The sequence below is a fragment of the Syzygium oleosum genome, unplaced genomic scaffold, assembly GCF_021117445.2.
Source record: "Syzygium oleosum isolate NSW1041296 unplaced genomic scaffold, Sole_v2.1 Sole_v2.02, whole genome shotgun sequence".
Lineage (NCBI taxonomy): Eukaryota > Viridiplantae > Streptophyta > Magnoliopsida > Myrtales > Myrtaceae > Syzygium > Syzygium oleosum.
In genome coordinates, this window is record NW_026607486.1 from 18,361,339 (window position 1) to 18,376,604 (window position 15,266).

The following is a 15,266-nucleotide window of genomic DNA, read 5'->3' on the forward strand; positions in this document are numbered from 1 at the left end:
GTATACCAAAGCATTTTCCAATGGGTAATCACTTAATGCATGAAATCACCAAGCGTAATGAACTGCCCTCTCGTGTAGTATAAGTATGAGCAAGCCTGACAGTACATAAATGCAATCACACACAGACACAGACGCACAAGAAACACCTTCTTATCTCCATAGAAAACACACTTCACTGCCCACAATAGCTCGGAAATGGCACGTCCAGGAAAGTGCTTTCTCAATGTCGCGGCGGTGGTGATGATGTTGGTGTTGGTTCTTCCATCCTTGAGCTATGCCGCTTCATATAATGTAGGGGACGATTTCGGCTGGTCTTATGATATTGATCTCGATACGTGGGTCGCCGACAAGACTTTCTATGTCAATGATGTTTTAGGTAATCGATTTTGCCGTTGTCATTATAAGAGTAGGAAATGCATGTTCTCACGAATTGGCTGAAGCGGCATGTCTACACATACAATCTGCATGGACATCACTTACCGATGCCGAATGACTACGTGCATGTCATTTATCATGTTTAGTTTGTCCAGATTGTACTTCGATTGTGATTTGGATAAATCGAACAGTCAGTTTCTAAATTGAATAACGGCAATAGGATGAATGGGAGCATGTCGTCATTTCTTTTTTTGTGTTTATGGCTTCGACTGAACCGGTTCTAAGCGTTCATGTAAATGGACAGTATTCATCTATGACAACACCGCTCATGACGTGGTCTCTGTTGATGCAAATGGGTACAACACATGCTCGACGAGTACATACTACGGGACCTTTACCAGTGGCCATGACGAGATAACACTGACGAGCGCCGGCACATGGTACTTCATCTGCTCGTATCACTGCGACTTCGCCAACCAGAAGATGGCGGTCCCCGTCTATTCATCGTGAAGCGATGCCGATGCGGCGGCTGACCAGGGCAAGGATTTCGTCGGTCTTAGCACATGCTGCAGAGTAGATCTCAAGGTGTTTTGGCCTGTTTAGTCCTGGCAGTCACTCTCAATGCCTTTTCATTTTGGTGTGTTTTACTTTCTTGTTTTCTCATAGTACGAAGTAGGGAAATGAAGTTGGAATTTGTCTCAATAACGAAGGCATGTGATGGCCTTCAATAGAATGCTTCGAGTGCTTTGCCTTGTTAATTAAGGATCAGCAAAAGAGGTCTACTTATCCTTGAATCCATTCATTTACAACTTTTTTCCTTTTTATCTCTGGATTTTTGGAGCTCATGAAGCCCATATGTAATAATCACCTTGTTAAAGATGCCCCTTCACCACCTTGTTCATGAATTTGGCTATGCAAAAGCCATTCACGGTTGCAGAATTGCCTCTCCAATTTAAATCGTAAATTGTCACAAATTTTTGGGGGAAATTATCGAAAAGGTCTTAAACCTATTGCACATGTGTCAATTCAATCCTAAACTTTTCAGTTTGCCCAATTTAGTCCTAAACATTTTGACGATTTGCCAATTTAGTCACGAACCTTTAAATTGTGTCAATTTAGTCCTAAACCTTTTGATAATTTGCCCGCTTGTAATATGGGCCCGCATATTAACTTAGAGTAGTATGCACGCATTTAATTTGTGAAGATCCTGTTTAGTCGCTTATAATCACCATCGTCACTACATCTGCGCTCGATACTGTGGGCGACCGGAGCGAAGAGCAAGACTAACGATTTCTTCGGGTACCGGGTTGTGAGAAGAACGGGGCAGGGAAGTTTTCCTCCTGAACTTTTCCTCCCTCGCGAACAAAGCATGAATAAGTATTTTTCCTTTTGTCACACCGGTCCGTCTGATAAAACCTCTTTAGGGTGTCCAACTTTTCTGAAAATATACATGTTAAAATATTTAACTACCAAATCATGCTTTCATCGAACAAAATCGTTGAATACGTTTGAGAGAAAGATTCTCATCAGGAAATTTCTGCAACTTTGAAAACCATTCTACCCATTTGAAGAGTTGAGGATAAGAAATTTGCTTTTATTTGAATTTCAGCATTTGGGAGAAAGAAGACATATCTGGTTCAACTACAAAATGATATCCAAGAAGATGAAATTCAAACTTCTTGATGTCATATCTTATTACTGTAGCAATGTATTATTCATCAGTGCTGTAGCATGAAGAAAAACGTGCAAGAAGTCTTTTCAAGCCTCTTATTTGCATCCCCATAATATATTTCCACACCTAGTATTAGGCCAATTTATTGAGCGGAACCTTCAGCTAATTTACTAAGCGGGCCGAGCTCACTTGTAATATGGGCCCGCATCATTGTGTTGGGCCAGGTTGGGTCGAATATCGTGCTCAGAAAGAATTGATCAATGCAACTCAATCGTTTAAATTCAAATATAAATTGAAAAAAGAAATTATTGCCATTTGGAAGGAGGAAGAGAATCTATTAAGAAAACGATTAGGCTGCGTTTGGTCGACCGGATAAAAGCCATGATATGATATATTTTATCCTATCCTGTGTTTGGTGGTGGTCCAGGATATGATAAGGTCGGATATAGACCGGATATAGCTCGGATAAAAAAATCCAGTGGGAGGGTGGGATAGACCCGGATAGGATTTCTAATGCCTATTTTTCCAGAAACCCTACACTCCACTCGCTGTCATCTTCATCCCCACACCTTGTGCGCTTTCACCCAAAAAATTTCTCGGCTTTTTTTCCTTCACTGACTCCTCCGAACCCGTGAATAGCCAAAAAAAAATTATCTTATTTGACTTTAAATCCGTAGTCCACCAAACAGTGGACAGGATATGAAGAAATCCCAGGATTTCTTATCATATCCTATCCAGTCCTATCCTATTTAGAAATCCAGACGACCAAACGCAGCCTTAGTGGTTACGGAATGGAAATACTTGTGGACATGAAGTAAGATACAGCTTCGACTCTCACTAGATTTAGTGCAAAATAATATCATATTATATTTGGACTTTGCTAGCATAGCATTGTTCGAGCTACCGTCGGAATATCAGTATGTTGCGATGCATAAATTCTTAAAGGAGTGAACCCCACAATAATTTTATAATTATTTATTATTTATTTTTTTATGTCCCAAAATATATTGTTATTCTCACAGTAAATTAATGATAGTCACGTAAGCATTTCTATATTCTAATCACCCCTATAGATCTGTCTTCATATCTTATTTCATTTATTGCGGTGATGAAATGAAAGAAGTGATTTGGCAAAAAAACTGACATGTGAACAGATTCTGATTTGAAAATTAAAAAGAAAAAAAAAACAAGAAAAGAAGAGGCCCAACCCCATTCCATTCTGCAGTAAATAAGGGTAAAAGCAAGGACTTGGGCTCTCACTCTCATGCATCGCATTCGAAATTTCAAAAAGTGGCCAATTTCCTCAGATCCCAAAGCCCCAAGCGAGCTTCCCGGAAAGAGGGATGGAGAGTCGACATCGACATTTTCGAAGTGGGGTCACAGCATAAAAATCAAATTTTTAAGGAAAAAGAAAGCCATAAACTAGTTATTTTTTGGAATAGAATAAAGATTTCTGGACAGAAATTATTTTTGAGAATAAAATAGTTGCGAAACGCATCCTAAAAACCTGGGACATCGACATGATTCTGTTCTGTTTTTCAACCGTTTCCCGATGCAGTCACCTAAAAGAGCAATAAATTCGTTGAGAGAAATAAATTAAAAGGAAGGAAAGAGGGAGAGAGAGAGAGATTGCTTTTATTGACCCCATTTAGCAATTTCTGGGCATTAAAGGACCTTCCTTTCCTCATCTGCATAAAGGGTCACTTCATGCTCTTCGCTCCCTCACTCCCAAACTCTCTCTCTCTCTCTCTCTCTCTGTTCCTCTCACTCTTTTTCTTTTTCACTCCGTGTGAGTACCGAGAAGTAGTCTCTCTGCTTCCTGAGGGAGGGGGTCTATCAGAACATTTATCCGATAAATCAGACCGACATTGCCATTCCTTCACTTCAATCACTTCACTTTTTTTCTTTTTTTGCTGGGGCTCTTGTTTGTGTTGAAACGTTCGAAGCAAAGAATAATCCCCATTAGCACTATTTCATCCCACATTTCTGATTCCCCATTACAAACTCAAAGACTGTCCAAACGCTCTCTGTTTCCTAATACTTGGCATTCCTGGGAAGTTTCGGTCACATTACGGAGAGGCTCGCGAGGGGCACCATTTCGATGGCTCCTCTGCTTCTGGTGCTGGTTCTGTGCATACCCACCATGGTTCTTGGTGGTCATGACTATGGGCAAGCTCTGAGCAAGAGCATCCTCTTCTTTGAAGCTCAGAGGTCTGGCCATCTCCCCAGGAACCAGAGGGTCTCCTGGAGGGCCAACTCTGGCCTTAACGATGGCAAAGCCAGCGGAGTAAGTCGCACTTTCTCCTCCTTTTTTGGCTACCCTTATCACCAAATGGCAAAAGAAAAAAGAATTCGACACAATCTGCTAAACGGAACTTGATTGTTTCTTTTTGGACGTTTATTCTCTTTGGGGGGATCTACAGGTGGATCTGGTGGGAGGGTATTATGATGCAGGGGACAACGTGAAGTTTGGGCTGCCAATGGCGTTCACAGTGACGATGATGTCGTGGAGCATACTGGAGTATGGGAAGCAGATGGCCAAGAGCGGCGAGCTTGGCCACGCCATGGAGGCCGTCAAATGGGGCACCGACTACTTCATCAAGGCCCATCCTCATCCCTATGTCCTCTATGGAGAGGTTAGCAAAACTCATTCAGAAACTTCTTCTTTCTTTTCTCAAATGAATCTTCAGTCACAAACTAATCACAAAATCGATGCATGAACAAGTAGGGGCCTCCATCTAGTTTGATAATTACATACATTGATATTGATTATGGGGGTATCTTTCTGCTTTCTCTTTCTCTTTCTCTCTGTCGCTTTCAATGGATTTATCTTGTGCTCTTTCTGTAGGTAAAACAGAGAGCAATTTGGTTTGAACATTAGTTTATGAATTAAATGTTGATAACGGTTTCTTTTGATGCGGTTTGGGGAATGCGATATTGGAATTGTCGCTTAGGTGGGGGATGGAAACAGCGACCACTACTGCTGGCAGAGGCCCGAGGACATGACCACCGACAGGAGGGCGTACCGGATCGACCCGAGCAACCCCGGGTCGGACCTCGCCGGGGAGACTGCCGCCGCCATGGCCGCCGCCTCCCTCGTCTTCCGCCGCCACGACCCCGCCTACTCCGCCGAGCTCCTCCGCCATGCCCAACAGGTTTCGCACTAGTTCGATTTACAGAAAGGCATTTTTGAATTGGATGTGGAGCTTGGTCGGTGCGAGCAGACACCTGTTTGCTTGCATTCATAGAGATGGACCACCTAGGGCCCGTTTGGTAACGTGCCAAATAGTGAAAATTTCTATTCTTTTGTTCCCAGAAATAGTTTGGGAACAGAAATGCGTTTAGTAAACTTTTTGTTCCTGAGCACATTTTTGCAAAAATTTGTGCCGAGAAACAGTTTTGGAAGAGAAACAAGAAGTAAAAAAAAGTTGCTTCTTGTTTCTCGGCACAATTTCGAAAATCAGTTTTTTTTCTTTTTTTTCTTTTTTTTCTTTTCTTATTTTTGTGTTGTTCTTCCTTGGGCTGGGTCGGCGACCGGCCACAGCCCAGGGCCGGCGAGGGTCGCCCTCGCCGGTGAGGGCGACCCTCGCCGGCGAAGGCGACCCTCGCCTCAGCCGGCGGCCGGTGAGGGCCATGACGCCCTCGCCGGCCCTGGGCTGTGGCCGGTTGCCGACCGCTGGTCGCCGGCCAAAGAAGAAAATGGGTAAAAAGAAAAAAAAATTAAACAATTCAAAATATTATTAAAATATTATTTGGGAACAGAAATTTTGTGTAGTTACCAAATGCATTTCTGTTCTTTTCTACTCTAGGAATAGAAATTTTAGACAGTTTATCAAACGCCTTAAAATACTCAGAAATTGTTTCCGGGCATATAATAAAAAAAAATCATTTCTGTTCAGAAATAGTTCCCGGGCACAGAATGGTATTCATGCGCACCCCTAGTGACCTAGCTAACTCCTCTACATCACATTGTCCTTGGCCAAGAAAATCTTACTAAAAAAAAAGCTGATTTAAAAGGAACTAATTATTAAATTTAAAAAGCTGCTGGTGAAAATTTAAATCTCCTTATGGTATTCTACCTCAATTAATGCAACATGAGTATCCTTTTTTCCTTTATAGCATGATGTTTCCTTATCCCATCCAAAACATTTCGTACCGGTCGGTTTAAAAATCAAATTCGCAATTATTGATACTATCTTGGCATGTGTATATAGGGTCTAATAAGGGTCTATGCAAATAATCTTCAAAAAAAAAAAAGGCGGAGACTTTACTTAAAATCGAATTTTAAAAGGAAGTCATTTATTCTAAACTTCAACTTGGATGACAAATTCATAATCGAATTTAAAAAAAATAATTTGGATTTGGGCGTAAAAAGAAATAATTAAAGAATGATGATAAATGGCGGCAATGAAGCTCGGCGTTAGGATTTGGATCTTCTTGGTAAGGCACACAGTATTGCGCCTAGATCTAAATCGTACCGCCGAATCTGGACCGTCCACTGTACCGATCGAGCGTGACTCCTCGTCCTTCTGCCGTATCTCGTCACGTGAGAGGACACTGTCGGCGTCGGCCAACCTTCTTCCTTTACTAGTTTTTTTATTTTTTATTTTGCATTACTTTGTCCTCTATCTTCTATTAAATTGCAGTAAAAATAAAGAACCCAATCAAAACAACACAAAAAAGAAGAGAACAAGTATCTTAAGAATTCCTATTATGCTAAAAAAATGTATATAATTTACGTAAATTTTCCTTTTTCCTTTTTCTTTCTTTTTGTTGGGCGAAAAAGGAAAATGACAACGAGACTTTGCTTGGGTGTCTTTTTTTTTTTTTGTTTCTTCTTTTTTTTTTCCAGCTATTTGAGTTTGCGGACAAATACAGAGGGAAATACGACGACAGCATCACCCTGGCCCAGAAGTACTATCGATCAGTCAGTGGTTACAACGTGAGTGTCTCGGCATGACTGTCCGTATCAACTGTTCATTTTCCATGTCTAGATACTCGTAGATGCGTATAAAGATGGTGATTAGTTTGAGTCATGTCATAAGTTTCAGGGTTGGTTCATGTTGCATCTGTTTGAGATTTGCTAGCTACAAATGCGCTTGAGATTAACAGTACTTAGACCTCGCAACGACTCTGTTTATCGAGATCATGTGTTGCGATTGAATCAAGGCCGAGAGTTCGTATGTGCGCGTCGTAAAGAAAGGATTAAGATGGACTTGTTGGTTTTTTTCTTGGGGTGGTGCAGGATGAGCTGTTGTGGGCAGCTGCGTGGCTGTTCCGGGCAACAAACAATCAATATTACTTGGAGTACCTGGGCAAGAATGGCGACTCCCTTGGTGGGACAGGATGGGCCATGACTGAATTCAGCTGGGATGTCAAGTATGCCGGTGTTCAGACGCTTGTGTCGAAGGTCACTTCTTTTCTTCAATCACAGCACACATCAACCAAATCTCTTATCACTCGCTCGATCACCCATTTTATTCATTCGGCTAGAGACGAAATTGCATATTAACATGTCGGGCTCACCTCGTCTCGTTTAGTTGATCATTGGCATTATAGTTGTCGCATAATGCCAGTGTGGCTCGTCGCCACTCGGCTCTGTGAAGTTCAGTTGCTTATTAATGGGATGTATCCCGATATACGGGAGTTACAGACACAATGGATTAGTTTCTTATCATTCAATCTGCATATTGACGTGCGTAAACTCGCCATAGATCATGTGCGGTTTCTTGGTCGAATTTGATGAAGTCTTGGACTCTTAGTTCAACAAAGGATAAGCTCCGTGAGTTAGTAAAATCGATCTTTGATTTATGATAGGTGATTTTGTAATCATCCGGATTAGATGGTTCCTCTATACTAGGCAACAACATCACTCTGTTGTAGCGGTTTGGATGAGGAAGCTTGACTGGGTTCTTGTGTGTCGCTTCCACTGCAGATTCTGATGCAAGGGAGAGCAGTTCACTATGCACCGGTATTCGAGAGGTACCAGCAGAAGGCGGAGTACTTTATGTGCTCGTGCCTCGGCAGAGGGACTAGGAATGTCCAGAGGACACCCGGCGGTCTCATGTTCCGCCAGCGGGGGAACAACTTACAGTTCGTCACCAGTGCCTCATTCCTGATGACTGTCTATTCCGATTACCTCGCGTCTTCTAGAAGGAACTTGCACTGCTCCTCGGGTGCCATCGCTCCTTCTGCGCTCTTCTCGTTCGCAAAATCACAGGCACGTTAATGATTCCTGACTCTCTCGCGTCTTTTCCTGGTTCAATTTATAGTCTAGTGAATTCATAAGAAATACAATAAGGAACCAGCTAACAAGTGCATCGACAAGATGAAAGGGCAAAGATTCAATCAATTGCTGGAGCATAAATCATTACACTTGCAGGTGGACTATATTCTTGGGGACAACCCAAGAGCAACAAGTTACATGGTGGGGTATGGAACCAACTACCCGAGGCAAGTCCACCACCGGGCTTCTTCGATCGTCTCTTTTAAGGTCAACCCCACATTCGTGAGCTGCCGAGGAGGCTATGCAACCTGGTTCAGCAGAAAGGCCGGCAATCCGAATCTCCTGACTGGTGCAATAGTCGGCGGACCTGATGCCTATGACAATTTTGCAGACCAGAGGAGCAACTACGAGCAAACCGAGCCAGCCACATACAACAATGCACCTCTCCTCGGCGTGCTTGCAAGGCTAAGTGGAGGCCACGGCGGATATAACCAGCTTCTTCCAGGTGAATAGATCATGATAATGAATGTTATATCCAAATTTTGTTTTGATTAGAAGCAGCATTTTGGACTAACTCCCTGGTTGTTCATCATTGACTAATAAGCATCTTCGTGCAGTTGAGCTTCCTGCCCTAAAACCGATTGTTTCGCGACCAAATCCAGTCCCAGGTAATTGAATTGTCTATAAATCCAATAACACATTTCTTCTTTTCTGGTGGGAATGTCTACATCTTAGATCTGACTTATATCATTGATACTAACAGGAACAGAACCATCATATCATTTGATTCGTCCATCCTAGAAAAAAAGAGATAAGCAAAAGCTTTACATTAGTGTGCAAAAATGGTGATGACTGGATGAGACATCAATACTCTAAGTTAAAGAGATTCATCGCTGATTCATCGCAAATTTGCGACGGACAAATACCATCCGTTGCAAATTTGCGACGGACAAAGACCGTCCGTCGCAAATTGGTGGCCGGTCGCCGGAACAACAAAAACAGAAAAAAATGTCAATAAAAAAAAAATTCGCATCCAACGATGAATCAGAAGGACATGATCATATTAGTTGCATGTTTAGTCACGAAATTAGCTACGATACTTACCGGTGGAAAAGCTTCACCGAGATTAATTTCTGGACGCACGGATTATTGAGAGAAATGATAGAAGGAGAAGGTGAGAGAAAAGCGGGCAACCTGACGAATCACTACTGAGAGAGAGAGAGAAATTGACGGGTGGGGTGGGGTGCATATCAAAAAATTAATTTTTCGTCACAAATTAGCGACGAACCCTTTTTCGTCGCAAAATCCGTCGCAAATTGCGACGGATAAAATATTCGTCGCGACGGAAAATAAATCCTTCACAAATTTGCAACGGAAAATTAGTCGTCGCAAATTTGAGACGGAACTAGCGACGAGCAACTTTCCGTCGCAAATTTGCGACGGAATTATTTTCCGTCGGAAATTCCGTCGCAAATTTGCGACGGATTATTTTCGTCGCAAATTTGCGACGGATTTATAGTTTGTCGCAAATTAGCAACGAAAATAATCCGTCGCAAATTTCCGTCGCAATAATCATGTTTTTTTGTAGTGAATAGGCACAATGTCAGAACAATATGCACATGGGTACAATGTACCTTAACTGTATACTGTGAGGATCTTGCACGTACGATCTAAACAAGGGTAACTTGAATCTCAAACAGTAAAAGTTCATTGACCGAAATAATTGATATTTCATACTTGATTGGAAATTTTCAAGGGATAAATGTAATTTCTATCAAACTTCCAATAATTTCTTGTTAGTAATTTCATTTGATCATATGATTAATAACTTTCTAAACGCGTTAATAAATCATGAATTTAGAGTCGATTTATAGTTTGTCGCAAATTAGCAACGAAAATAATCCGTCGCAAATTTCCGTCGCAATAATCATGTTTTTTTTTGTAGTGAATAGGCACAATACAATGTACCTTAACTGTATACTGTGAGGATCTTGCACGTACGATCTAAACAAGGGTAACTTGAATCTCAAACAGTAAAAGTTCATTGACCGAAATAATTGATATTTCATACTTGATTGGAAATTTTCAAGGGATAAATGTAATTTCTATCAAACTTCCAATAATTTCTTGTTAGTAATTTCATTTGATCATATGATTAATAACTTTCTAAACGCGTTAATAAATCATGAATTTAGAGTCGAGATATAGGACAACGTATCACTCAAACTCGACCTTTACAAGAGCTAAAGCTTGGCCCTCTATTTAACATCAACTCGAGCTACTTGAGGTCGACCCAGCTACGTGCTTAACGGCTTGATTTGATCATAATTGAAGCTCGAGTTAAGCTATAACTTCAGACTCGGCTCGAACTTGAGTGTACAGCATTTAAATGACACGGTTCTCACGTTTCCCCCGTACTTCTCCAATAGGATCCAGCGAGGCAAAGTTCGAGTTCACGCCTTACAATGCTTGAGGTCGGCCCATTCTCAGCTCGACTTGACAAAAACTGACGGAGACAAGGCTAAATAAGCTCCCCGCACATAGATTTGCCAATGCATGCCCTTGTGTTTAACGAACTTGGACTTCTGTCACTAAGTTGCATTATCTCTCCAAGATCATTGGGTGAGGAAGATCTCATGATCCTTAATGGGTCGGCAAAATCCACAGTCCTTATAGACACGGCCGATAGTTGGAAAGAGTTCGATTTTGACTATTTGAGCTTAGGATTTAGGACTCAACCGCCTTCCGCAGAAAGGATGACTCACTCGGAGCCAATTTCTGCATTGTTTATCTCATCGCCATGGTGAGTTTACCAAAGCATTTTCCAATGGGTAATCACTTCATGCATGGAATCAGCAAGCATAACGAACCACCCTCTCATATAGTATATATATGTGAGCAAGCCTAACAATACACAAATGCAAGCACATGCGAACACACATACACACACAAACGATCTCCTTATCTCCATAGAAAACACGCTTCACTCTGCGCAATAGCTCGGAAATGGCACGTCTCGGAAAGTGCTTTGTCAATGTCGCAACAGTGGTGATGACGTTGGTGCTGATTCTTCCGTCCTCGAGCCATGCCGCTACGTATTATGTAGGGGACCAGGATGGCTGGACTTACGATGTTGACTTCGACTCCTGGGTTGCCGGCAAGACTTTCTATGTCGGTGATGTTTTAGGTAATCAAGTTTACCGAAGTAGTGATAAGAGTAGGAAATGCATTTGAGCATGCATGCGCTAAAGCAGCATATCTACATGAACATCACTTACTAATGCCTAACGATCATCATGTATGATCTGTTGAGATTCGACTTCTATTCAGATTTGGGTAGATGGGAAAGCCTTTTTCTCATCTCAAAAATAGCGATAGTATTCATAGGAGTGTTGTTATATCCCGTTGTGCTTACTACTTGGACCGAATTGATTCTGAGGATTAATGTAATTGGCAGTTTTCATCTATGACAACACCCAGCATAACGTGTTCTCAGTCGATGCAAATGGGTACAACACATGCTCAACGAACAAGTATTACGGGAGCTATGCTAGTGGCAACGACCAGATAACACTGACTGCGGCTGGCGACTGGTACTTCATTTGTTCGTATCACTGCGATTACGCTAGCCAGAAGGTTGCAATCACTGCCTATTCATCGTGAAGTGACGTCAATGTGGTCTACCGAGGCCGGATTTCACGGGTCTTAGCACCCGCTACACAGTAGATCTCGAGGTGTTTTGGTCTGTTTAGTATTGGCAGTTACTCTCAAGGCCTTTTCATTTTGGTGTGTTTACTTTCTGGTTTTCTCATAGTATGAAGAAGGGAAATGAGGTTGGAAATTGTCTCAATAACTAAGGCATGTAATGGCCTCAATAAAAAGGTTTGAGTGCTTTGCCTAATTAATTAAGGATCAATAAGAGAGATCTACTTATTCTTTGAATCCCCTGGTTACCTGCTTCTTCCTTTCTATATATCTGGATTTCGAAGCTCATGGAGAACTGAGACAAATCCTTCTTTCTAATTTTTTACATTCCAGGAACATTTTAGTCGAAAATACCAGATATTCACCATGTTAAAGATGCCCTTCACCTCCTTGTTCATGGTTTTGGCTATGAAAAGCCATTTGGGGTTATAGAAGTGCCTCTCGCAATTAAATCGTATATTCTGACATAGTTTTGGCTCTTTTTACATTGATCGAGTTAGAAATGCTTGAATGAGGTGAAGCCAGGGGAATTTGAACAAAGTGCCTTATGTCGATCCAGTGCTTATGTTCCGTTTGGAGTGACTTTCATTGTTTCAAATTTTGAGATTTTCATAGTTTTGCTTCTACTTATCCACAGTAAAATCAGATTTGACGAAAGAGATGGCGAACTCGTTCAGCCAATTCTTAATATAGGTCGTTCAATGTCACCTTCTTCGTTCAAATTTACTAAAAATCACCCAAAAAATCAAACATGAGATTTATTCCACAAACTGGACGATAGATTTCACTTCATGAGGAAGCTGATGATGACATGTAAGTAAATTTCTTTTATTCGAGGATGATATGTTGTTGATAAAAGCTAGTTCTTTTCTCTTGTGGAAGATCCATATTTGTAGGACAAATAGGCCCCGAGAGCTACAATCACCACAATTGCCACCCCCATGTTCACAACCAGTTGCCTGTCTTCGTTCGAACCTCTGGTCAGCCCCTTCACTGCCCTCTTCACAGCACCCACCAAATCCTCGGTTTCAGTCACTTTCTTGCCTGAGATGGGTTTTGGAATGCCAAGCTTTTGTGCATCATCATCCAATCTGGCCTCGTTGTTATTCTTCCTCGAAACCTCTATCTCTCCGTTCTTCTGCACATTGTCCTCATTCTGTGATGATGTTTTGTTTCCCTTATCATGTGCAGTCTGTTGATATTTGGGTTTCTCGATCGTCTGCGATTCATCGGCAGGTCTATCGCCCTTCTCCTTTGCTCCAATTCCCGAGCCTTCATCGACTCTATATGCAGCACGGTCCGAAATCGCATTAGTTGCAGCTTCTTTAGGCTTGACCCGGCTTGCATTCTGTGATGTTGGGTCACTGGAGGAGGCTTTTGGAGGGGCATCTTCTAGACCCTTTTGATGTTTTGGCTGATCAATGGCTTCCTTCGCGCCGGCGACCGCCTTGTCTTCTCTCTTCTTCTTTCCGATGTCATCGCTTGAAGTGGTCTTTGGGGGAACATTTTGTTGACCAACCTTAGGAGATTTTGGCTCTTTTTCAGTGCTCAAAGATTGTTTCGGAGTCCTCACTTGGGGTGGTGCTTCTTTAGGAGGGACTTGCGTGACGGTTTTCTTTGGCAGAGTTAAGACGAGAGTTCCGTGCTCGAACTTGCCCCTGATCTCGCCCGGCTTGCAATTCTCCGGGACACGGAATTCCTTGCCGAAACGGCTGAATTTGTCGGGCCCCAGAGGACGCTCTCCACAGACTTTCACAGTTGGCGGTCGCTCATTATATGTGACCCTGATTTGCTCCTTCGCAAAACCTGTGCATCAACATATTCGCATACGATGTGAAAAGGCCGAATTTCGAGTTATCATGTTGGTGACGAGGATTACATCATGGTCGGCTGAACCAATTGCGCTAGATGGAAACTCAGGACATGTCTTGATATCAAGAAATTATGACGCACGTACTAAACTGAATCGAACCGCAAAACATAATGCAACTTTGATTCTGGGATCAGGCGAAGCAAGAAAAGGGAGGAGACGAAATGTTGATGGAGAAACAAGGATGATACCAAGAAGAAAAAGGAAGAGATACGCCAAACCTGGAAGAGAAACGCTCAAGAAATTCGCGGTCGGTTCTTCCTGCCACTCGAACTTGGGCTCCAAATCCTCGTACATGGGACGCCCAACGCTTGCGCCATCCCGCCAGCAACAGTCCCGGATGTTCTCGGTCCCGTCGCCATTAACGTGTCTTATATTTTCTTCCTCCTCCTTAACTATTGATCGGATATAGTTATTCGTAGTGCGTCTTTTGCTTGATCGCAAGATAGACATTTTGCCCGGCACTGTTGGTCCGTATATGTAGTCTTCGACGGCGGTATCGGTAATGCCCGCAGCGTATGAAGGTTTCTTGCGTTTTGTGTTTGATACGTGAGATTATTCCTTGTTGATTGCTGTGGTCCGTCTCTTTGTTGATGTTTTTGGAGTCTGTTTCGTCGTAAATGTCCTCACGACGAAATATAATTCACCGAAAGTAGTTCTTCGGCTCTTAATGAAAGGAGACTGAGTTCTAGATCTAATTCCGGACAGGAGCAATCCAGGCGTGAATAAGGAACTTGATTTATATAGAAAATCTAGACGAATCCATCCAATTGCTGGTGGCGTCCGAAGTTACAAAGACCTGAGCAACTATAGCTAAGGAAACTGAAAGTACGAAACTGGAGAGTAAAGACTATAACTATGGAAGCTGAAAGTGCGAAACTTGGAAATAAAGATAAAAGACAACATTTGTTTTGTTCATTTGTGCCGGGGGGTTTTCTGTTGGTAATCAGATGCTATTTATAGCGCAGACTTGGTAACCATTCTTGGTGTTGTATCCAATCTCTACCGTTGATTTCATCTTTATCGTTCATGTGATGACACCTGTTTATCAACCGTTATCGATCTTATCTTTTGTACGAAGTGAGAATCGATTTTAAGCCCATTTAGTCTCTGAAATGATAACCGTCATCGAGCCCATTGGTTCTCTGTCTGACAACTATCCCTTGGGATGATAACCGTCATCGAGCCTTTTCTCCATTCGACACCTGTTTCTCGAAATGATAACCGTCATCGAACCTTTTCTCCACTTGACACCTGTCTCTCGAGATGATAACCGTCATCGAACCTTTCCTCCGTTTGACACCTGTCTCTTGGGATGATAACCGTCATCGATCCTTTCCTCCGTTTGACACCTGTCTCTTGCGATGATAACCGTAATCGAACTTTTCCTCCGTTTGACACCTGTCTCTTGGGATGAT

The 15,266-nt window shown here is 42.2% G+C and overlaps 3 protein-coding genes and 1 pseudogene across 4 annotated transcripts; 3 read left to right on the forward strand and 1 right to left on the reverse strand.

Moving 5' to 3' along the window:
* The first annotated feature begins 195 nt into the window (after positions 1-195).
* On the forward strand, positions 196-885 carry LOC130137328 (stellacyanin-like). The gene is made up of 2 exons (XM_056308115.1): positions 196-376; positions 680-885. The coding sequence occupies exons 1-2, from the start codon at positions 196-198 to the stop codon at positions 883-885; spliced, it is 387 nt and encodes a 128-aa protein (XP_056164090.1).
* Positions 886-3,646: 2,761 nt separating this feature from the next.
* Positions 3,647-9,029, forward strand: LOC115668148 (endoglucanase 6-like). 2 transcript variants are annotated; one of them, XM_056304025.1, is made up of 8 exons: positions 3,647-4,334; positions 4,471-4,683; positions 5,002-5,202; positions 6,900-6,989; positions 7,293-7,457; positions 7,983-8,267; positions 8,430-8,778; positions 8,878-8,930. In XM_056304025.1, exons 1-8 carry the CDS (start codon positions 4,149-4,151, stop codon positions 8,892-8,894), a joined length of 1,506 nt encoding a protein of 501 aa, XP_056160000.1. In that variant the 5' UTR covers positions 3,647-4,148; the 3' UTR covers positions 8,895-8,930. The 2 variants fall into 2 exon arrangements, with proteins under 2 accessions (XP_056160000.1, XP_056159995.1); XM_056304020.1 differs by having other exon boundaries at positions 3,648-4,334; positions 8,891-9,029.
* A 2,250-nt stretch (positions 9,030-11,279) lies between these two features.
* On the forward strand, positions 11,280-11,936 carry LOC130137329 (blue copper protein-like). The gene is made up of 2 exons (XM_056308116.1): positions 11,280-11,460; positions 11,731-11,936. Exons 1-2 carry the CDS (start codon positions 11,280-11,282, stop codon positions 11,934-11,936), a joined length of 387 nt encoding a protein of 128 aa, XP_056164091.1.
* Positions 11,937-12,785: 849 nt separating this feature from the next.
* On the reverse strand, positions 12,786-14,223 carry LOC130135286 (inactive protein RESTRICTED TEV MOVEMENT 2-like; annotated as a pseudogene).
* Positions 14,224-15,266: the final 1,043 nt, after the last annotated feature.